Consider the following 23,461-nt stretch of genomic DNA (forward strand, 5'->3'; position numbering starts at 1 on the left):
ACAGGCATGGGGCGCCATGTGAACATTTCATGAGAGGTCTGTTCATGAGTGGTTTGATTGGTAATCATGCTCATTAAATCTAGTGCTAGTACGCTAAGCCAATTCATTTTCTGTGCGCTTGCTCCACACAGCTTAGCAATTTTGGACTTAAGAACTCCATTTTGATGTTCAACTATGCCCTGTGATTGTGGATAATATACACGTCCTAATGTACATTTGATTCTTAGTGCCTGTGTGATTATGTCAATAACTTTATTAACTCTTAGAAATCTAAAATTTTAGGGATTTTTTTTTTCTTTGGTATTTTGGGTCAATTTCAGTTACAATTGCAATTATAAAGTATTCCATAGCCATATGCTGCTATTTTCAGGAGACCCTGGGCTACTCAGATATGCCATTGTTTTACATGTCAGTCCTACCAGAAATTTGACATGTTTGATATTTCAAACATGTGATTTCTGATAAAAAAAATTAAATTATAGAGATCTTGAAAACAAGTTGTAGATATCTTTTCAGAAATTGTTAGCCTGGAGTAAACCTCTGATACATAGCAAGACGAACTTTATTTTTAATAACAAATTGAGTTGCAAATTTAATATCAAATATTTTTAATACTCAAAAACAGTATAAACTGAAAGCCCTTTGTTTATAACATGAAAGCTAAAAGCAGAGATGCAATATAACAGTAGCGAATGGGGTTTGGGTGATTTTGGAGCTGGATGGCTGGCTGATGGATGGTCACAGGTGGACGAAATCGCTCTGGTTGGTGAGGGAGAGGCTGATGAGTGATCTGATGCATGAATCCTTTGGCTGTTTTAACCTTTTGTTGGAATATGAAGGCCAAACAGAGGAGCGATAATATCAGGATTTTAGGTGAGCCAAATTACTCACTGATGACGGCTTGATGACGTCATGCTTGCTAGTTAGAGGCGGGTCTGCTGAATGTCCTGATATGTGGATCTTTATTCCAGCATCAGATGGCAGGCACGTCTCAAGAGGCCGACTGAGCCAGTACAGTGTTCAGACACCGCCTTACATACGCTTATCAGGGTTGTTATGATGTCACCTCAAACTTGATGTTCTTTTAGACCCCATTCAAAAACTTCCCCATCAATCGACCTCCCATAAGTCCACTTCGTACAACAATTCTTTTTTTTTTTAAAGCTGGTTTCAGCTGGTTTGTACCAGTTTATCTGATCCTACAAGGCCCTACTGGACCATATATCATATGGACTTATATAGGTTCACTGAGAGCGCACCTGCAAGTAAGGTCATCTAAGGTCATCTGCTTTTGGAAAGCCCCAGAGCAGGGCCTAATCCATCCTGTATTACCTATTAGTGAAACATATTCCCTTTAAGCATTTTATTATTTGATTATTGATTATATGTTCAATGTATTTACTTATTGATTAAGGGTGTATATATTCAAAATCATCCATCAGTAATATGATGGTAAAGAGCAGTATAAGACAGAAACCTTCTTTCTACCACTAGGGTCTCTACACTGAGTCGCATGGTTTGGTGCATAACAGCATGTATGACCCTGTATTTGATGCTTCATTCAGTCTGTCCAATGAAGAGAAGACCGAACCCAGATGGTACCTGGGACAACCAGTAAGCATTACACACACACACACACACACACACACAAATTGTTAGTATTACAGCTGTTTCAGGAAGCTCACATGAGTTTTGAGCTTTAAAAATGAACAAATTTATAAAGATTTTTTTTTAATTTTACTTTCAAGGTTAAATTCTCTGCTATCTTTATGCTGCTAACCATTTATTCTTTTTTTTCTTTGTAAATACAGAATGGACAGTAATAACAATATCTCTTTCTATATTGTAGATCACTGCACATGATGAAGTCTGCACTCTTTCTCTCTCTGTCTTTCTCTCAGATCTGGCACACAGCAATGTATCAAGGCCTGCGAGCAGGAACGTTCTTCTGGCCAGGATCAGACGTAGAAATAAATGGATCCTTCCCAAATATTTATGAGAAATTTGACGGGTACAGTACACATTATCAGAATCTTCTTGAGTTCAATAAGACAAACTCACTATGCAATGTAAAAAACAATAATAAGAAGAATATAATATACTTTACTTTAGACTTTCTAAACTTGTTCATGAACAGTTCTGTATTTCATAGTTTACAGGCCTTACATACTACTACTGCTGCTACTACTACTACTACTACTACTACTACTACTACTACTACCAATAATAATAATAATAATAATAATAATAATAACAATAATAGAACACTGCAAAAAAAAAACCTGCAGAGAGACAACAGCTACATTTGTCATGCTCCTTACTAAGGTTCATTTGTTTAGCATTTATTTATTCAATCATTAAGCTGACAATAAAATATATAAAAGAGCTGGAAATTTAGCCCCAGTGTCTATAAAGCAGGTAAGTGGAGAGGACTTGCCCAGATGGAGAAGGTTAAGTATAGCAGGGTCTTTTTCTCAAGTGATGGGGAGAGGGCTTGTGAGGCAAAGGCAAAACTCTCCTTTTACCAGTTGGTCTGCATCCCCACCTTCATGAGCTGTTAGTCAAAGAATGATATCGTAGATACAAGGGGCAGAAATTAGCTTTCTTTGCAGGGTCACTCTCTACTTGACAGGGTGAGGAGCTCAGACATCTGGGAGGAGCTCAGAGTAGAGCCGCTACGCCTCCACATTAAGAGGAGCCAGTTGAGGTGAAGGACCCAGGACACCTCCTGGTGGGGGTTTACCAGGCTGACTAGGATGAGACCCCGAGGTCGTCCTAAGTCCTGCTGGAGGGATTATATCTCCAGGTTGGCCTGGGAGCAGCTCGGGATTCCACAGAATGAGCTGCAGAGTTGTTGTGTCATCTAGCATTCTTTGTTTTCCGTATTGCTATGGCGACACTAACTTGATCAAGCAGTTCAGGAAGATGGCTAAATGAATGAATGAATGAAACAGTCTTATCCAGAATGACGTCAAGTCTGATTACTCTTATTCAGAGTGACTAAAGAATTGTCTCATCTGGGAATCAAACCCCAGGCTGGAGGAGGAAGAGGTGTTGGATGATGAACAGAGGAAAAATGGGTTTATACATTATTGATGAAGCATTAAACTTTGTCATACAGAGGGGAAGAACTTTTGTGTGAGCATTTCGCTGAAGTCAGTTTGTGCTTTAAAGCTGGTGCTGTTCTGGCTGCTGTCAGTGGAACAATTTTCATTTTCCTCATCAAAAACTTGGCAACCATACTACCGTTTCTTGTGAAAAGGGCCTATTATCAGAGCTTTAGGCCACTTCCTATTTCTCTTGTTATATCAGAAACATGAATGCACAATGCCTGAGGGCAACTGTGAGTGAATGCTAAATAAATGGGGCTATATTGAGCTAAATGGCTAAAAATGAAATGTTGAAATAGCAAAGAAAAAACAAAGAAAGCTCTATAGTCCCTTTTTCTACAGCATATGAGCTTTGGGCCATAGGATGCTAGCATTGCTGTGAATGAGTGCTAATTGGTTAGCATTACAGCGACCATATACTGATTGGTTGGCGAACTGATCAGCTCATTGGCCGAGTGAAGCGGTTTGCGCTCACTGAGGTCAAGACTCTACCTGAGGTGCCGTTTTAAACTTCTATAACTCGAGTTCACAGTCATAGAAAACTGTTATGAAATGTATTAGTCTATATAAAAATGTTTAAGCATTGATAAGCTATGATTTTACTCCACTTTTTGGACTCGATCATTAGTGCCATCAAGCACTTGACACACTCAGAAGACATTACTGAGTGACAATTCTCCTCTCTACACTTTCTCTGCCATTACTAGTGGAAATTGAGCTTTATCTCAGCCACGGTGAAATGCTGGGCACTAAAACTATGGCAACTAGCGGTCAGCAGTCAGAAATGCCCACAGGTGTTCAGCAACCAGCATCAATGCACTCCCAGTGTGAAAATTGCATTAGCTAACATGATTAGACGGTAAGTCATTCTGGATAAGAGCCTATCCCGTAAACACAGGCTAATGTAAGATAAGTTTCCCCTTAAAAAAGTGGTTTAACAAATGAACCCTAGTAGGGACGACTACAAGAGCATCTGGTGAGAAAACTCTGAAATCTTATTGCATCTTATTGCATGTCATCTTGATATTTTGAGTTCTCTGAGTTACAGTGTAGAGGTAGTAGCAGAGGCAGTGTTATAGTTAGTGTATTTGTTATTACTACTATTATAGTTGATGGGTGTGTGTGTGTGTGTGGGTTGGTGTGTGTTACAGAACAATTCCATATGAGCTGAGAATTCTCACTGTGCTTAAGTGGTTACAGCTGCCTGATGATCAGCGGTAAGTCCAAGTCATTGTTACTGCCACACCTTGAATGTTTAATACTCTGTCACACAGCTTATCAGACAGTTATATCCATTTTAAACCGATCTACTGTCAAAGAATGGCAGACTCTGTCCTTAGATTGATAACAAGATAAAGCCATAAACATGACAAAGGCCAAATGCACTGGTATATGGTTGAGGTTTAGAAGTCTATGTTGATAATGATGATGATTTTCTCACACGTTGCATAAAGCCATTCAGTCACATTGGGTTTTGAGTTCCTATTGATAATGTTTATTAGGTTACTGTTAATGAAGGTAATTTTAGTGTTTATTTTAGTCATTTGTTTTAAGTGTGAATATATGTTTTCACTGCAGACCAGATTTTATGACGTTATATATGGAAGAACCGGATAAATCTGGGCACAACTATGGACCAGTCAGTGGGGGGGTGAGATCTTCTTTCACACACACACACACACACACACACACACACACACACACACACACACACACACACACACACTTACATTATCTAATTATCTAAGCTGCTTGTCATCCTCTGTCACAGAGGATGCTGGAGCCTATCCCAGACCTCATTAGGTGGAAGGCAGGAAACACTCTAGATACACTCACAGATAGGTCTAGATAGGGCAGACGCACAGACAATCACACACACATGAGAGCTTCTATTCGCTGCCAAAAATAGAAGTAAAGGAAAAGGCATCCAGATTTCCTACACGCTCAGAGATAGAGATACGAAACTGTCACTGGGCAGGACCTTTCTAGTTAGTGGAGTGGTACCTTCAAGGGTACATCTCAGTACTTTTAGTCAGGGAACACGAAAGAACCATAACTAGAATATATTATAAAATAATTATTTTCTAAGTTGTATTGACTCCATACCCCCTGTCTCGTCTCCAGGCTTTCATTTTACAAGTTATGAAAGGTGTACTTTTCACCTGGAAAAACCTATTAAACTTCACAATAAGACCTTCAAACCACTGCTGTACCTTTGAGGAAACATTTACATTGTTTGTACCTTGATGAACAAAAAAATTTACCACGCAGAGAATTTCTTTATAACAGAGTAGGGGGTCCTGGTGCTTGACAAAAAGTGGTCTGGCTTTTAGCTGAGTAATTGGGTTTCTTTTGTGCTATTCACAGAATAATCTTTGATCATAATATTGCTTGGCAACAACACCCTAAACTATGATATCATCATTGAAATGCATATCTTTATTGCTGTAATATTTTGTAATATACTTGTAAAATATACAGGTCTTATTACTCCTACAACTACAGTTGTACTGTTTGCCATGATAGTCAGGTTAAACAGATCAAGATGTGTGTTTCATGCATATTCTCTGTGTGTGCATGCTTGGTAAATTAATAGCATGTGAGGCCAAACCTCTTTGAAAACATTACAGAAACATTATTGTGTTCTTATTGAGGAAACTTAACATCAGACCAGGTGTTATATTTTGCATAGTAAAAACGTATATATATTTTCACAAAATGGTAAAACAGGCCAGTTAACCTTGTTTATGAATGTGAAACAATGTTGGTGAGATGATATTTGCAGTGTATTTCACAAAACTGGGCTAAATCTGGGTTTATGATTTGCAGCCACAAAGACATTTTTGACCACATTTTAGTGAGTCAGGTCCACAGGAATTTATCTCCTGAGTCCTGAAATGTGTGAAAAGCCAGGAGATGTTGTTGAGTAATACTTGGTATCCAGTATTCATGGTTCCTTAGTAGAACGTAAGGACATTACAGTGGTCTGAGGTGTGTCCAAGAAAACAGAAGCTGTGGTCCATCCAATCTTAAAACAAGCAAATCTGTCTTTTATTATTATAAACGACTTGGCTGAAGTCACTCTTTCTGTATAATTGAAATTTGTTTCCTGCAGCTCCCCAGGAAATTCCTTAGGGTTTCTACTTTCATTTCTTCTGAACTGTAGGCTCTAGCAGTCTCCCACACCACTGCTGTTTCATATTACTGTCACCCAGTAAAACATATCTTCACATTAGATTGGTCATGTAAAATCTTATGGCTTGTACATCTGCTCTGTATGATGAATTTTATTACCCATGCTGTGGTCTTTGCTCTATGGTCTTTGTAGTCTTTGCTCACAGTGTTGTGAAAAAGGACTAAAACCACGGAATGTGTGTAACGGGGGGGTGAGGAGGCTGACGCATATGTGGAGATAAGCGAGATTTATTAAGGGCAAATCCAGGGTCATGGTCACGACGGTCCAGGGTCATAGAGCCAACACGGATAGATCGGGGGGCAGACATGACAGACCAACAATAAACAAGAAGCAGATTCAAACACACAGTAACCAGAATAAGCAACAATGCAAACAGTTCAGACAACAATTCAAACACCAACAAAGACCAGCGAAGACAAGGGGCAAACACAGGGCTTAAATACACAGGGAAAACGAGGGACAGAACACATATCTTCCAACAACAAACCTCAAAAAATTTACCTGAGAAATATAAATGTAACGTGGAGCGAGGTTGAAGCGGACACATGTGCGGAGACAAGCGAGACATATTATGGGCAAATCCAGGGTCATGGTCAATACGGTCCAAGTTCAATTAGCCAATACGGAGAGCAGGAGAGACAGACATGACAAAATGAACATGGCATCGGACTGGGTAGAGCCATCGAGACAATAAAAATTCTATTTTATTAGGATTATTTTATATATACATATATATATATATATATAATTTCATGTAATAGCATTTTTTTAGCCCGCAGCTCACACTTTGTGACATAAATGAACCCATAAAACAAACTAGCACATTTCTAATACTTTCTAGTACTTTCTATACTAACCGCTTTAATCCAGACAGGGTCGCAGTCTGAAACATGGCAGATCTTTCTTATCTCTTCATAGCTTAATTTCAAAAGCTCTACAAACTTAAGTGCACTAACAAAATATCCTAATTATTATTGTAATGCTGGTAACATTGTCTGATGAGGACATTCACCAGCTGCTTGTTTGAATTTTTTCTGTTCTGCTTTATATGGTGCAGCAGTGTCATTCTGAACGGCTGTGCCATTTAAGGTGGAACGGGAAAATTCAATCAAGCAGCTGGTGAGAAAGCAGCTGACTTCAGCTTCACAGAGAGTTGAAAGGCATGGTATGAGCAGGATGCTCTATTTCTGCTTGACAGCTGAGTAATATTTCATTAACTTATTTTTGCTGTTTTATAGAACCATCACATCAGTATTGGTTGGTCCTGTTTGCTAATGTTTGTGATGGCTAATCACATCTGCTGCACCATTTAGGGTAGAAGGGTAAAATGTATTGAAAAAGCTGGTGAATAAGAAGCTATCTTCAGCCTTGTAGATTTAAAACTTGTAGAATTTGAGATGATTTAGGCTATCAAAATATAAGAGGTTTTATGTACGGAGCGATCTATATTATGCATAGATAATGTGGCACAATTTGTCAGAACACCACCATAGAAACAAGCTTCTATACTCATATAACAACATATATAACAAGCTTATATACCTTACTTTCATGTAGCTTAGTGACCTGAAGTTGATGTTTAGCTTATATTAGTAGGCCCAAAGTTTTATTACACACTTTTTACCTAAGAATAGCTCAGCCAGTTTGCACCAAAGACCCTGTAGTCACTGAATAATAAGCCTTAGTATTAGAGTTGGGCAATATGGCCAAAAATGTTATCATGATAAACAAAATTCATATTGTTTGATATCGATACAAATGGCGATAAATGTTAACTCATTGTTTCTTTCAAGTTTGAAGGCACATTTTTGCTCCTGGGTGGTTAATTATTATTTTAAACTAACCTTTGTGGTAAGAACATGACAAACACTCACCAAACAATGGAACATCTCATGAATCTGAGAGTGGGAGAAAGTTTGTGGTTAGCTGTTTTTATCAGCTGGAAAAGCACGGCCGCAGTTTTTGCAATAGTCATAATTTAAGAAAGAAAAGAAATTATTTGTAGCTGTCTGGTGATGATTGCTCAAGTATCCGGTTACAAATGCTGAACAAGGGGCTAACAACAGCGCTAAACTAGTTTCTCAACAAGATCAACTTAGTACGAACAGGGAACATTAGTCGGCTCGGTAGGTCAGTGGTGAACCACACCGTGTTACTGCCATCCGTCTTACCACATCCATATCAGAGCACATCACAGTATTAAAACACCAGCTAGCAAATGACTGGATTTCTCTATTCTATCGCAATATAACTAACACCAGACAAAAGTCCTACTTTTAGGTATGTTTAAACTGAAAGTGGTGCTTTTGTGTCTTGTTTGATCTACAGTATCATCAGTTTGCTGTGTTGTGCGAGTGTCGGAGCACTGCTTCAAGTTAGCCAGCTGCTAAAAAAAAAGCCAGCTTCCTCAGGTTTCTTTAATTAAATTCAGGGCTGTAACTCGCATGAGCCCACTTCTTTCTTTCACGTTCGATGCACTAATACTTAAATATGACAAAGTGCTGTAACAGCGCTTTAGTTTTGATGAGCAGATGTGAGTTAACGCTGCGAAAGCTTTTTAGGATGTGCAGAAAGAGGTGAGTTCACTGTAGGACAGTACAGTTACACCACTTATCTCATCATTATCTTGGTCACAGGAGAACAGACCACCAGTCGCTTCAAACAGGGGATGTATAACTCCACGTTTCAAATGTTACTAAACACTCACTAAAATCACTCGTTGCGCCTCCCTCTCTATCCATCCATCCATCCATTTTCTAAGCCGCTTCTCCGTCAGGGTCGTGGGGGGGTGCTGGAGCCTATCCCAGCAGTCTTTGGGCAGAAGGCAGGATACACCCTGGATGGGTCGCCAGTCCATCGCAGGGCAGACAGACACTCACACACCCAGGGGCAATTTAGCATGTCCAATTGGCCTGACTGCATGTCTTTGGACTGTGGGAGGAAACCAGAGAACCCGGAGGAAACCCACGCAGACACGGGGAGAACATGCAAACTCCACACAGAGAGGACTCCGGTCACCCGGCCAGGGAATCGAACCCAGGCCCTCCTCGCTGTGAGGCGACAGCGCTACCCACCACGCCACCGTGCCACCCCCCTCTAATGTTGAAAAACCTGGAAGTGCGCCCTCTCCTGGCGACAGCAGAGTAGTGTTACTTTCCTTGCAGTAGAAAACACCACCAGGGCTGTCACTAGGCTGTGGAAGTGTAAGAATGGTGTATTATATTGAAAATGTATTGAACCTTTCTTATTGCTCTATTGAGGAAAAGTTATATCGCGACTATTGTTATCATTTTATCGCCCAGCCCTACTTAGTATGTAATAAGGCTGGGCTGTTAAGGGGTTAATTTCATAAATAATATAATGATACAGTCTGTGAAATCTGGTGTTGATATCCTCTGTCTTTGATCTGCTTTTATTCAGGTGATCAGTGCATTACAAAAAGTGGACATTGCTCTTGGACAACTGATGAATGGCCTGAAACAGCTCAATCTTCATGAGTGTATCAACATCATTGTTTTAGCAGATCACGGTGGGTTAGTTTATTCTTTCCCAACTACATTACATACAAGCACATTCAGCTCTGTGGCATGTCCATAGATGTGGCATAGATCCCTGATGTGAGATCCACAGGCTGAAATTTTAAATTCTTAAATTTTGTCTTGGACCACTTTTCCAGACAAAATATTTTTCCCATCATGCTAGTTTTGTCTGCCTTTAATACATAAGCAATGGGCCAGACAAAAGAATATCTCTACATCGTTAAACATGAGTAAAAAGAGGCTTGTCTGAGTCATTGTTTCTGTTAGTGTTTTACCTTTCAAATGAATGTCATGCGCATCACTTGACTGTGGTTTGCCAAAAAATGCCTCCCAATTGGTCAATGACTATGCAGTGCAGTGCTGTTTCCTCCAGAACATGATTTTGCAAACTTTCCATCCAAGTTTCTGTTTATTCAGTGTAGAGTAAACTTGGAAAGGCAGTTTGAATAAATGGTGTTTATAAGACCATAAGAGCCGCTAGGGGGAAACAATGTGTTGCAAGAGCCTGAAAGAGGAGATGGGATAAACCCAAGTTAATTAACTGTTCTTGGTTGACTAAAATTCAGTCTGTTGGGTAGTTGTATTTATTTCTTTACTTTGTTTCTACAATTGAATTGAGATGTAGAGGCATTTCTTTTAATAAGCTGAGAAGCATGATGTCCTGTTCAGTTGTACTGAACTGAAATTGCCAGTGGCAAAGATCTGATCTGCAACATGATCTAATAGTGAGAGTGTTGAATATTGAAAGTTACCTGGAAAATTTAAGTCACCTTATCTGGAAAGATGAAAAGGATGAATAATAAAAACATAATAACAAACCCCCTTTCCGCTTCTTGTCTTTGTTGTTTGTATGGTGTGTAGGCATGGTGGAAACCAGCTGTGACAGAAGGGAAGTTCTGCAGGATATAGTGGGTGACATATCAAACCTGTATGTGTATGAAGGAGCACTCGGGCGAATCAGAGCAAGGGACAAAACAATGACCTGTGAGTAAAATATAACAAAGACATCACTTGAAGTTCCCTTACACCACCAAAACATTTACAATGTAGCTGAGCCAATATAGAGATCAGGCGCTGAGACAATACATGGTAAAACATAACAAATGCTAAAAGAGTTTTGAAAATGTAATTAAAATAAATAAATAAATAATAAATACACTAATTCACCATGGTGTGCATGTATACAGCACCATAGCAACCCCCAAACAACACCCTAGCAACCTCCAGAGATAATATATCAACTGGTTAGGAGCACCCAAGGAACCAGCTGGGACAGCATACCAACCACCTATCAACAGCACTTTGTGTACTATAGCAACCACATTGCAACACCTTGGCAATGAACAGAGACATCATAGAAACCAAGCCTAAAATACATCCGTTAAACTGAAGGCCGTAAAAGGACTCAGTGTAACGCATAAATCAAGCTCAGACAAAAAGCTTTACAGCTTACAACATACTAATGACTTTTCTATTTACACTTTGAAATCAGTACCTCGTTTAAATGAAAGTCATCACACCTAATAGATGTCATTTCAACCTGGGGTTCATCTGTAAGTGTCTCTGTTGCCCACACACACACACCCACACACACACCCACACACACACACACACCCACACACACACAGTTGTTATGAATGATGTGCTGGAGTTCAGATTTTCATAGTGTTAAATGGGAAATTAGACTATTCTTGAAGAGCATTTATGTTGAGTTCAGTGAGTTCAGGGAAGCACTCTGATGTTCCACAAACCTCCCTCTGACATTCAGAAAGGCAAGGAGTCAAAGTTAAAGATAACACACCCCAGTGTGAAGGCCAACTGCTGTCTTCCAGTGAACACAGGATTATGCTCACTGTGCTACGGGTTTGTTTTCCACATGGTTTCAGAAGAATTTGATGTGACATTCAGTCATTGTTCTCCTTTCCTCTTTTTCATTGTTTGAAATACGCTGTCATTACTTTGGACAGACATCTTTTATAATTTCAGGAACGGGTCACATCACATCAGTAAAAGTGAAAGCATTATATCATTGTCGTCAGAAGAAAGCCTTGTATCTCTTTTTTCACTGTTTTCCAGTTTTTGACATGATATGACAATGCCTATTGTCCTTTACATTGTTTGTTGAATTTCATGATGAATGGACTAAAGAAAATGGGCCAAAATGACTTAGAAAAACGTCTGGTTCCATTGACTTACATTAAACATAAAGTAGGTTTTTTCCTTCTCCTGTAAAGTTACCATTTTGGAGATACAAGGACAACAGCTATATACAAATTTAGTGTGGACATTTTTCTAATATTATTATAATATTGATATGGTACTAATATCTAAAATGCCCCAGAAAAAAAATTAAATATGGCTCAATTGGAAAAAAAATGGCTCATTATTTTCATTTATATGATCAAATGTGTGTATCTCCTGCAGTCTAGGTGGCAAGTAATTGGCCAAAATTTGTTTAATTTGTGCAAAAGAAAACAGTGTGTTAACACATAAGCACTTATACAGAGTGAGTCTGTGTGTAAGTCTGACTTGTGTTTTGTGTTTGCAGTGGATGCTGCGGGGCTGGTGGCCAACATGACAGTACGTGAATCTTGAAGAGGAACTCATCTCTGCATGTTTACTGTTCTTGTCTCCACAACAAATACATGTGAACAGAAGGAGCTCTTGAAAAAGTGATCAGTTTACAACCATAAAAAGGCCTTTGTGATGAAGCGCTTTCATCAGTGAGCTCACTGACATCTAACTGAATCAGTAGTCTCTCAGCTGCAACCAATTAAAGCAAATTAAGCATCATTTAGTCATGACAGTGGTGTCAGATTTTGATGCTAGAGCACTTCGGGGTATAGAGTTAACCTTCTGCAGCACAACCTATTAAAGTCATGAAGGATTTGGTAATGACTGATTAATTAAATCAAGACAGCGATTCAATGAAAACACTGGGGTTAAAGAGGAACAGTTGTGCCGTCCAGGTGTGAACGATGATCGAACGTGCCGTACAAAGTGTGTGTTTGCCTGGCGATGTTGCTGTCATTCCTGAGTATAACTATACTCAGCATGCACTTTACAAGAAACACCTAGCTTGTAGTGTCATTCACTGGTCACTGTATTAGAAACACCTGTCTTGTGCTTCCACTCACTGGCCAATTTATTAGAAACACCTACTTTGTGCTTTAACTCTCTGGCCACTTTATTAGAAACACCTACTTTGTGCTTCCACTCACTGGCCACTTTATTAGAAACACCTCCTTCATCACTGGGCTCTTTATCAGATACTCATACCTATTATTTTTTTTCAGCGGCTACTTTATGAGGTCCATTTGGATTGTCTGCCCAGTCCATCCGTATATAGTTACAGACTTTGTTAAACCCCCCTTAAGCCCATTCATCATTGGTCAGTTTTTGACCACAGGTAACCAGATATCTTGGTAATCTTTCTCAATGTGGTGACACTGATTTGGGACCACTGTGCCTGAAATGAGTGTATCAGTCACAGAAGTGTTTTTACACATGTCTGTGTCACTGTCAGGTGAGAGTGGTTTAAAGCAAAAAATAGCCAGCCAAGAGCAGATTTGCGGTCAGTAACTGAACATTGATGAAGGGCTAGAAGATGACTGACATAAACTGTACACCAGCAAGATGGAGCTCCAAGGTCGGGTTTTAGAGTGAAATGGCCAGTGAATGTTTATGTGTTTATGTATGTAAAGTATACATATTATGTATATTATTTGACTTGTTTTTACGTAACAGGCATGTACACTGCATATATGTATGTCTATAGTGTAAGAAACCTGATCAGCAGATAAAGGCCTACCTGAAGCATCACCTGCCCCAGCGTTTCCACTATATCAACAGCAGACGCATAGAGGACGTCAGCGTGCTGGTCAACCCTCGCTGGCTTTTCGAGAGGTGCAGTACATTTACTGCTTTCACTTACACACAAACTCCTCCCTGTCTGCAAGATTGAGAGTGTTGTGTTGTCTGGTATTTGTGCCTGCAGGTATCCTGGTTCCCTCAAATATTGCACTGGAGGAACTCATGGCTATGATAATGATGAGCCCAGCATGCAGGTGTGTGTGCTTTCTGTGACGTCTTGTTGTTAGTTCTTGCTTGTATGTCTGTTTTTGTCTCTCTCTCTCTTATTCTCTGTTCTTTCTCCCAGGCTATGTTTCTGAGTTATGGACCCAAATTTCACTCTCAGACCGAAATTGAGCCGTTTTCCAGCATTGAGCTCTATAATCTTATGTGCGGTGAGTGAAAACTCATGAAAATATCCCTCCTCCTACTTACTTTCTGCAGACATGACACATAACAACTTAAGCCCTATTTGAGTTGGATTAGTTTTAGCAGAGGCGGTCCAGTAATTTAATTAGACAGAAATGTGACTGGCTGGTTTATATGGGATGAAACATCTGATTAATTTTGGAAAATTACCACTCATAGCCCAGAACAAAGTGATGTAGTCAAGACAGTCATCGCTTAGATTAAAATCAAATGGGTCCAAATGAGCAGCAAAAAGAAATGTATTGTTAATGCCAGATTGAAGAGCATTAAACCAGTAAAACAGGCTCATTTAACTTGTTAAATGGTGCCAGTGCTGCGCTGTGAGAGGTTTCAAGACATTGTTTTCTTCTCCTTCTTCTGCTCAGGCAGAGATTCATAGCCATTTTCTGTAATGACTTAGCCTTTATTGTGGCTAAACATTTCCTATCACCCCTACTGTAAACTATTAACTTAAGTCTTAATAGGTTTCTCTAGAACAGCATTTCACACCAAACCACTCGGCATGACTTTGTTTATGTCATAACACCTGCATTCTGCAGACATCTTTACCAAATGTTTACATTTTTCCTTCAACGCTAATGTGAATGGCTGTGATGCACTGGTCTGAGCTATCAAGAATAATTTGGGGAAATTACACAGAAACTTTATCCCATATGAATCACCAAGTCAAATCCCTTACACATTATACACATTACAAATACATTACTGATAAAATTAATGAAGGTTTATGTAGGGCTGATGAATTACACAGATCTATCTTCAGCTCTTCTAAGTGGGTCTTTCTCCATGTCTGTGGGTGTGGGAAGAACTCCCATGCTGCAGAGAAGATATTGCAAAACGTTAAAAGGTTTTAAGGTTAAAAGACTAGGATGGGGTGTTAGGTCTCCTGCTGATGATTAAACTGTTCTGCTCAACCACTTGGTGGAGCACATTCTGAGTCACAATATATGCCACAAACTGCCATGGCAACCAGTAGATGTAAATATTTTTCAAATATTTGTCAAAAAAACAACACCAATTGTTTCTATTGTTGCTCAAAAAATAAATAAATAACTTAATTAATTAAAAAAAAAAATATATATATATATATATATATACATATATATATATATATATATATTTATATATATATATAATTCGTTTTTTCTCGGTGAAGACATTAGAGGGTTAAGAAATGACTAAGATAATAAGAGACAGGGGAGCCTGGTATATCATTTGAGTCAAACCTCAGGTTCACAAATTTCCAGCTGCAGTTTTGAAGGATTGATTCATGGTACAATATGGCAAATTCAGGTATGAAGGGCAGATAAAATGCCAAGTGATTCAACTGTCTAAGATGACAGCTGGAAAAGTCATTTGAGTCAAACCGGTCTATTTTATTTCACCGATTTCCAATTGTGGTTTCGAAGAATTATTTCATGGTACAAAACAGCTGTTCAGTCCAGTTCAGATGAGTATACTCACCTCTCTTCACCTCGCCTCTCCTGCAGATGTTTTGGAAATCACTCCAGCCGAAAATAACGGTACCCATGGCAGCCTGAACCACATACTACAGTCGCCACCATACTCGCCCCAGTATCCGCTGGAGCAGAGCTCACCTGGCCAGTGCCCACTGACCAGCCTGGAGCCCACTGACCCGCTAGGCTGTTCCTGCCCTGCACTGGTACACAGTCTCACTCAGATACTCGCTATCACTCACTCACAGTCACTGTCACTAGCTTACTTTGATATCATCACTCTTACAAGAAACCTTTGCAAACTTTATAGGAGCAGAAAATAGTGTTGTGAACATAAAAAGGCTCAGTTTTGGTCAGCATTTTGGTCAGTCAGTTTGTCATTAAATGATCACAGATAGCAAAGAGCAGCTAGCATTTTGTTCTTTGTCCCCAATTTAGCCATAACCAATTCCACCTGCTAGCTAGGTCTCCCCCAAGGCATGATTATACCAAGTTGTGCTGTCTTGGATACCTGCTGACAGATGGCTGTGGCATCGCTGGTGTGATAAAAAGAAAAGCAGCTGACACTGTCAAAGTTAAGGTTTTTGCAGGGTCGGCTTCTCGCACGTATCATTGAAAATGTTTATCCTGAAAAAAAATCACGGTTACTACAGGTACATAACCAGTTACATAACCACAAGGAATTAGGCAGCAGTTATTAGATGCATCAGATAAAATGGTTAAAGAGTTTAGGGAAAAAGTAAACATAGTCAAGTCATCAAAGTTTATTTATATAGCGCTTTTTACAACAGGTGTTGTCACAAATCAGCTGTACAGAAAAATCCTGGTCCAAGCCCCCATGCGTGTTGCCAGTGGCGACAGTGGCAAGGAGAAAACCCCTAAGAGCAAGAGTGAAACCAAGACTCAGAAGGGGGACCGAACCCATCCTCCTCTGGTCGGCACCAGTTAGCAAACAGCATTAGTATAAAATATTATAGAACAAAATGGGGAAAAGAGGCAGAGCAATGGTTAATTAGGTTAGTTTTCGTTTGTGCAGCAGCAGAAGCATCAGGAGGGTCAGTTCATGAGGGTGAGGTTTGCACAGTGTTGTACAGCATGAAAGTCAATGGCAGTCAAACCAGTCCAGAAGACTGGCGAGCAGTGGACACCCATTCAAGGCAGTAGAGGCAACAGCATCAGGCGCACATGATGGGCAGCTGTTCAACTCAGGAAAGAAATGGAAACACACAGAGTCAGTTCTGTAAACAGTGGCTGATTACAGTATTAACAAAGTGCAGCAGAGACTCCAGGTCTAGTTATTACAGCCTAACTAAAACTGAGCAACCAGAAAGCTAGCAGACACATGAGGGCTCCCTGAAATGTTAGCGCCCCTCCACTCCACCTCACACTGTGGTGTCATGTTTATGATGGTTTCTGTCTGCTACAAAATGTCCATTTATGCTACAGAATTTGAAATTTACACACTGATAACTGCACAGCCATGCTGGTCTGTTATTTAGACAAACAGTTGACAAAGTAAAATTACAGCAATTCTTAAACTGAAAAAAAAAGGTTCCAGCCTACAGACTTAAAAATAATGGTTCTTCTAGGATTCTTTTCTAAAGATATAGAGCCATGAACACTCAAAGAACCCTTTGCCTGATTAAATGGCTCTTTGCATAGTGAAGTGGTTCTTCAGATTGATGGAGAATGTAGATGGTTTTGTTTGAAACCTTTTTAAAAGCTTGACATCATAGCAACAGAAGAACGATTTTCAGAAAAGGTTCTATATACAGCCATCTACAGCACATTCTCCATCAATCTGAGGAATCTAACGGCTTCTTTGAGCCTTCATGGGTCACTATGGGACCGTTTTCTTTACTAAAGAACCCTTGAAGAACCATCATTTTTAAGTGTAGAGCTAAACACTAAACTCAACCTGTGACACCATCAAACACCAGTGAGTAAGAAAAGAGAACAACAATCACCTAAGACGTTCTCCTATGACAGCACTCTCGCTAACACACTGGCTCACAGGTCACATGTACACACACTCACAGGCACACACATACAGTATATTAGACATGCTCACTCACACATCCTCTATGACACAATGGAGCACACACCCAACGACACCATGACACTCCTGTATAGAATCACACACACACACACACACACACACACACACACACATGCCATCACACACATAACATCAGGTGTTAGGAACAACAATGAGAACTGGAAACAAACAGTGTTTTCTCCATTTTTCTGTATAAACCAGTCATTGAGATCTACACAGTAAATCAGAGTGGCTTGATGTGAAATAATTTATTGTGAGAAACTGAGATTTCTTTACAGTGGTGGTGACAGGAATGTCTACAACCCACATACGGAAACTTTATTTACTAGGCTTTATTTACTAGTTTTTCAATGTAATCTTAATAACGCTGGTGCATTAAGTAAAACTAACCTTCTTTGGGGGCTATTTTGCCTCACAATGTTCTGCGTAAGTAACTGCTCCAAGAATGCATTTTAAAAAATATGTGTTAGGCCAAAACTTTGTTCTCAAAACTTTTCTCAAAGCAATGTCTCCGGCATCGCGCAGTGTATTTGTAATGTGTAAATACGTTCTGTGAGGGAGCTTTTAGAGTTATTAAACATTGCTGACAGCTGGCTCATCACCAGCTATGAGCAACTCAGAGTCAGTGAATTTCTCGAGAGTAAATCATTTCACATTAAACCATATTCGGAGTGACCTGCATTACATCTTAAATATTTAATTATGCACACATTTTTTACAAAAATGGTGGAATTTGCCTTGAATTGTTCTGAGACAGAAGTGTTCATTTTATTTATTTATTTATTTATTGTTCTGTGTAGCCCAGTAGCCTATTATTCATGTCTTTCTTCCAAACGTGCCAGTGCATTTAGACCGTGACTTGTGTCATTTCATTCATTTTAGGCTATAGATTGATTCAGTAATCAACACTAATAAATGCAACAGCTCTGAATGTCCTCAGTACATATCTGTACACTCTCACTTGATTTGACATATCACTATGCTATGAGAAATCACTTGAGCTAATGTCTAACAGTTCAATTGGTCTTATTTTTATCATAGCAAATTCTGGGAAATGGCTATGGGCTATTTTAGCTTTGTGTTTTTGTTCCTTTGTTCTAAGCCCAGCATGGCATATCTGCAGCAGTATAATCATAGCTACAAGGTTTCCGTTACTGAGCCTTTAATCATTAAGACATGACACTTCACAGTAGGAGTTTCTACAGTAATCTAACAGTGTCTGTGTTTGTTGCAGGGAGGCACCAATCCCAACTCTCGCCTCAACCTGACTGATGCTGAAAGTAATAATTAAGTTCGATATAAATCTTTAATGCAAGCAATATACAGTATCTTAGCAATATGGTACTGTACACTCTTGAAAAAGATGGGGTAACACTTTCTATGAATGTCACGTTTTTAAGCATCTATAAACACATTTATAACATGTTATAATGCATTCATAAGGCATTAAAAACATGGCTATAAATAAAGTGTTATACTGTCAGTGCCAAAGAACTCCTACCTTGGAGAGCATAAAGTAAAGACAAAGACACGATTTTAATATTTTATTGCTCTGTGCTGGTGGAGTTCGGGCTGCACCTTCAGGGCTTCGGTCCTGAATACTCAGATGCTACAAACAGGCTGTCCAGCCTAGAATTACTGCTACAATGTGCTTTTCTCTCCCCCTCGAACCCCCTGTGACATCATACTGAGTGTGAAGTTATTGTGGAGTGAAGGCCTGGAGAGGGAGAGGCGAGAGAGTTGAGTGATGGCATTGTAATTTATTCCCTCACTGATTCTAATGTCAAGTGCTAGAAACCTTCACTCTGTAAAACAACTACACTACACTACAGTAATGCTAATTTCTGCTGTTAGTGCCAAGCTAACGGTGGTGTACACTGACATTTGAAGCCTGTAATGTGCTTTACTCTGTATGTTTTAGTGTTTCAGTAAATCCTTCAGTAAATACTTCAGTACATACTTGACTCATAACACTGGAGGAGGCTTTAGTACAGTATGCTTTACTTAGAGAGGACAAATACAGCTTATGAGCTCTTATTTGTTATGATATTTGTTGTGTTGACAATTCATATTGCATAATAAGCATGGCTACAAAGTGTAATACATTTTTTATAGATTATATATATATATAAATGCATTATAACATGTTATGAATGTGTTTATAGATGCTTACAAACATGACATTCATAGAAAGTGTTACCAAAGATGGTTCTTCAAGGGTTCTTTAGTAAAGAAAATGGTTCCATAAACAACCATGAACACTCTGAGACCCCTTTGCATTATAAGGGTTCTTTGCATCGTGAGATGGTTCTTCAGAGTGTGCTGTAGACGGTTCTATATAGAGCCTTGTTGTATATCGCACCCAAAAGGGTTCTTTTTTTTGTTATAATGTCCACCTTGTAACAATAAAAGAACCCTTTTGAATACTACATAGAACACCTTTTACATCTACAGCACATTCTGAAGAACCCTTGATGCCAAGAACCCTTTAACATGGAAAGTGTCTGTATAGAACCATGTTCTGAACTAAAGAACCCTTGGAGAGGCGTCTTGTAGACTCAAATGAGCATGTATTATATCACTGTTGTCAGAAGAAAACATTGTATCTCCAAAATGGTAACTTTACAGGAGAAGGAAAAAACCTACTTTACTTTTAATGGAAGTCAATGGAACCAGACTTTTTTCCAAGTCATTTTGGGTTGTTTCCTTTGGGTCCATTCATCAGGACGTTTACAAACAATGTAAAGAACAACAGGTACTTTCACATTATGTCTAAAAAAACAACAAAAATGGAGATACAAGGTGTCCTTCCAACAGCAATGATATATGACTGTATGCTGATATGCTTAAAGTAGGTTTTGATGATTGTGCTTTGTTTGTAACTTTACTGCATGTCACTGAGTGTGCATTGTTTAGGGTCCTATCTTGAGTGAATGTCATGTGTGATTGTACACTGATGAATATGTATTTTGTGCATGGTTGTATTTTACAGTAGCTACAAGTGAGAGAAAACACTTGCCATTTGGGAGACCCAGAGTGCTGCAGTCCCAGTCAAACTACTGCCTTCTCCACCATGAAGGCTTTGCCAGCGGGTACAGCAGAGACATATACATGCCTCTCTGGAGCTCATTTACTATAGAAAAACCGGTGAGAAATAAAATGCACATATACACATGCACATACACAGACATACAAACGACAGGACGCAACAACACGAACCCATCAGGTCTGACACCAGGCCCCAAAAATGAAAGAAAGGCATCCACTTTAAACTGCTGCCAAAGGAACTGTGTGCAAGTTGATGTTGGCAAGAATAAAACCATTTTAGCTGTTTTATTATGTAGAACTAGAGCTTTCTGTGTGCTACCATATTTTCTATCACTGCGTAAAATATGCATATTGCTTCTGTTCTTGTTGGAGGTAAGTTTGGAGCTTAGAGGCAGGATACATGTGAAAAGTAGACGAATATCCAAAATTCAAAAAGTGAAGAATGCAGCCAAAGAAAGCTTCCGTTTCTTGGCCAGCATGTCACTGAAGGCTGTTCTCTTTTTATTGGATCCTTCAAATGTAGGCTGAGGGTCTGGAAGGATGTACCAGCTGCATCCTTTAGTTTCTCACACACAAAGGATGCAGCTGGTGTACCATTCCAGATTTTCTTCCACAGTTCTTTACACGCAGCTCAAAACAGTTTGAAAAATAGCAGAAATAGCCATGCGGGGCAAAACGCTGCAGTGTCAGAGTTTTTAATAAAATATAACGACGTGTAAATTTACTTTAATGCTTTTAAAGGTAAGATTTAAATGTGCCACATTGCTAATGTCAGTAAGCTGACAGTACAGCTTGATCAGGCCACCTCAAATGTGCATGAGTGAACACTAAAGAGGAGCCCTCATATGCCAGTTATAAAAAGGTCTCTCCTATGTGCATGTGTAAGGGGGTTAACACAGTGCTAGATAATAATGGTGGTAACACAAAATATTGACACTTGGGGCACAATTTGGACATGTTCACCGTGAGGTGTACTCACTTGTGTTGCCAGCTATTTAGACAGTAAATCTATACCGCATACTTTACTTTTACTGTAAGTCAATGGAATCAGACATTGTTCCAAATCGTTCCATTTCTTTTGGTCTATTCATCAGAAAATGTATAAACAATGTAAAGAACAACAGGTAGTTTAAGTTTAGCTTTGAGGCACAACTATTATGTGGGAGCTACTGACTCCACAGAATAAGTTGCACTCACTAAGCACTTTATTAGGAACACCTCTTTGTTTCTACACTCTTTGTCCATTTTATCAGCTCCACTTACTCTATAGGAGCACTTTGTAGTTCTACAGTTACAGACTGTAGTCCATCTGTTTCTCTGATACTTTGTTAGCCCCCTATTACCCTGTTCTTCAGTGGTCAGGACCCCACAGGACCACCACAAAGCAGGTATTACTTGGGTGGTAGATCATTCTCAGCATTGCAGTGGTGCTGAAATGCTGGTGATGTGTTAGTGTGTGTTGTGCTGGTACAAGTGGATAAGACACATTACTGGTATACCTGTTAAGGCTTTGCGACATTCAAATTTCCAGCCCTTGAACAGTATTTTACAGGGATGCATGCTTTCACAGGATTTTGTTTTGATATCCTCAACATGAAAAACCAACAGCACATACATTTATTACTCACATAAAAAATGCACACCCCTGATATTCCTGCCTAGCATAGCAGAAAATTTGATTGTAATAACAAACGTGTGGAAAAGTAAATAGAAAAGTTCTCCTACATCAGCTTTTTGTGTTGCTTTTGGCCTGTAGAAGCCAAATGAGCAAAGGACTGTTTTCTGCTGCTTATCTTGAGTGATACGTCTTGAGTATCCTGCTGATGCAGAAAGTGAAAACTCATCTGTAAAAGCAGAACATTCTGCTTTCCCAACCATAATCAGGATTTCTTTGCTTTCCCTGTGTTAGCTTGTGTTCACACATGAGCCCTGCTGGTAATGTTGAAAGACCTCTGACAGTAGGGCAACAGCATAGCCTCTTTATGCTTATACTTAGGTATAGATTGTCTAGTGGGAGGGCCTAGGTGGAACTGTCATATATATATGTATATATGTATGTATGTATGTATGTGTGTGTGTGTGTGTGTGTGTGTGTGTGTGTGTGTGTGTGTGTGTATGACAATGTCTAGTCATCCAAATTTTCCTTTATTTGCAGTTGTCTTTTCTCTCTAATAAGAAGAACTTGGTAAATGTTCTTTGTCTGCTACCAATAGTAGTATAAACTAGTCTAAAGCCCCTTTCAAGCTGTATTCATTTTTTCCTAGGGAGGTACACAATTTACATTCAAGCTGTGTGATGACTGAAAATATCTGTGATTTTAAGGCAATACCAAGCAGCACTAGTCTGACAGTAATAACTCCAAACAAATGACCCTTTGTGATTGACTGAACCTGGAGCCCCCTCAGTAGTAGTAGGCCTTTTGGATAATGTAACAAGCAGCATGTTGTTGAGTGTCACACCTTTTGTGTAAGTCTAATATCACTGCTGATAACACATAACCTTGTATGCCCATTTTTGTCATTTTTAGTTTTTGATCTATTTTGAAAATGCTTGATATTCTTTACATTAGGTATAAATTTAATGATGAATGGACGAAGAGAAAGAGTCTGAAATTACTTGGTTCCATTAACTTGCATTAAAGGTGCAGTGTGTTTATCCTTCTTCTGTAAACTTAACATTTTGGAGATACAGGTTTTTGTTCCAATAAATTTCAATCTGGGCATTTTGGGGTAATTTTTACAAACACACCATTACCTCGACCTGTATGAATA

At 39.2% G+C, this 23,461-nt stretch overlaps 1 protein-coding gene across 1 annotated transcript in view; it reads left to right on the top strand.

The window, feature by feature from the left end:
- Positions 1-23,461, top strand: part of LOC108442488 (ectonucleotide pyrophosphatase/phosphodiesterase family member 3) — a 53,124-nt gene that overhangs the window by 12,425 nt on the left and 17,238 nt on the right. The window contains exons 8-20 of the mRNA XM_017722552.2: positions 1,495-1,614; positions 1,902-2,011; positions 4,262-4,327; positions 4,689-4,761; positions 9,727-9,835; positions 10,707-10,829; positions 12,394-12,425; positions 13,624-13,751; positions 13,843-13,912; positions 14,005-14,092; positions 15,617-15,789; positions 18,877-18,922; positions 20,635-20,789. Coding sequence (XP_017578041.1) covers positions 1,495-1,614; positions 1,902-2,011; positions 4,262-4,327; positions 4,689-4,761; positions 9,727-9,835; positions 10,707-10,829; positions 12,394-12,425; positions 13,624-13,751; positions 13,843-13,912; positions 14,005-14,092; positions 15,617-15,789; positions 18,877-18,922; positions 20,635-20,789 — 1,293 coding nt within the window. The remainder of the gene's footprint in view (positions 1-1,494; positions 1,615-1,901; positions 2,012-4,261; positions 4,328-4,688; positions 4,762-9,726; positions 9,836-10,706; positions 10,830-12,393; positions 12,426-13,623; positions 13,752-13,842; positions 13,913-14,004; positions 14,093-15,616; positions 15,790-18,876; positions 18,923-20,634; positions 20,790-23,461) is intronic.

The sequence above is a fragment of the Pygocentrus nattereri genome, chromosome 11, assembly GCF_015220715.1.
Source record: "Pygocentrus nattereri isolate fPygNat1 chromosome 11, fPygNat1.pri, whole genome shotgun sequence".
Lineage (NCBI taxonomy): Eukaryota > Metazoa > Chordata > Actinopteri > Characiformes > Serrasalmidae > Pygocentrus > Pygocentrus nattereri.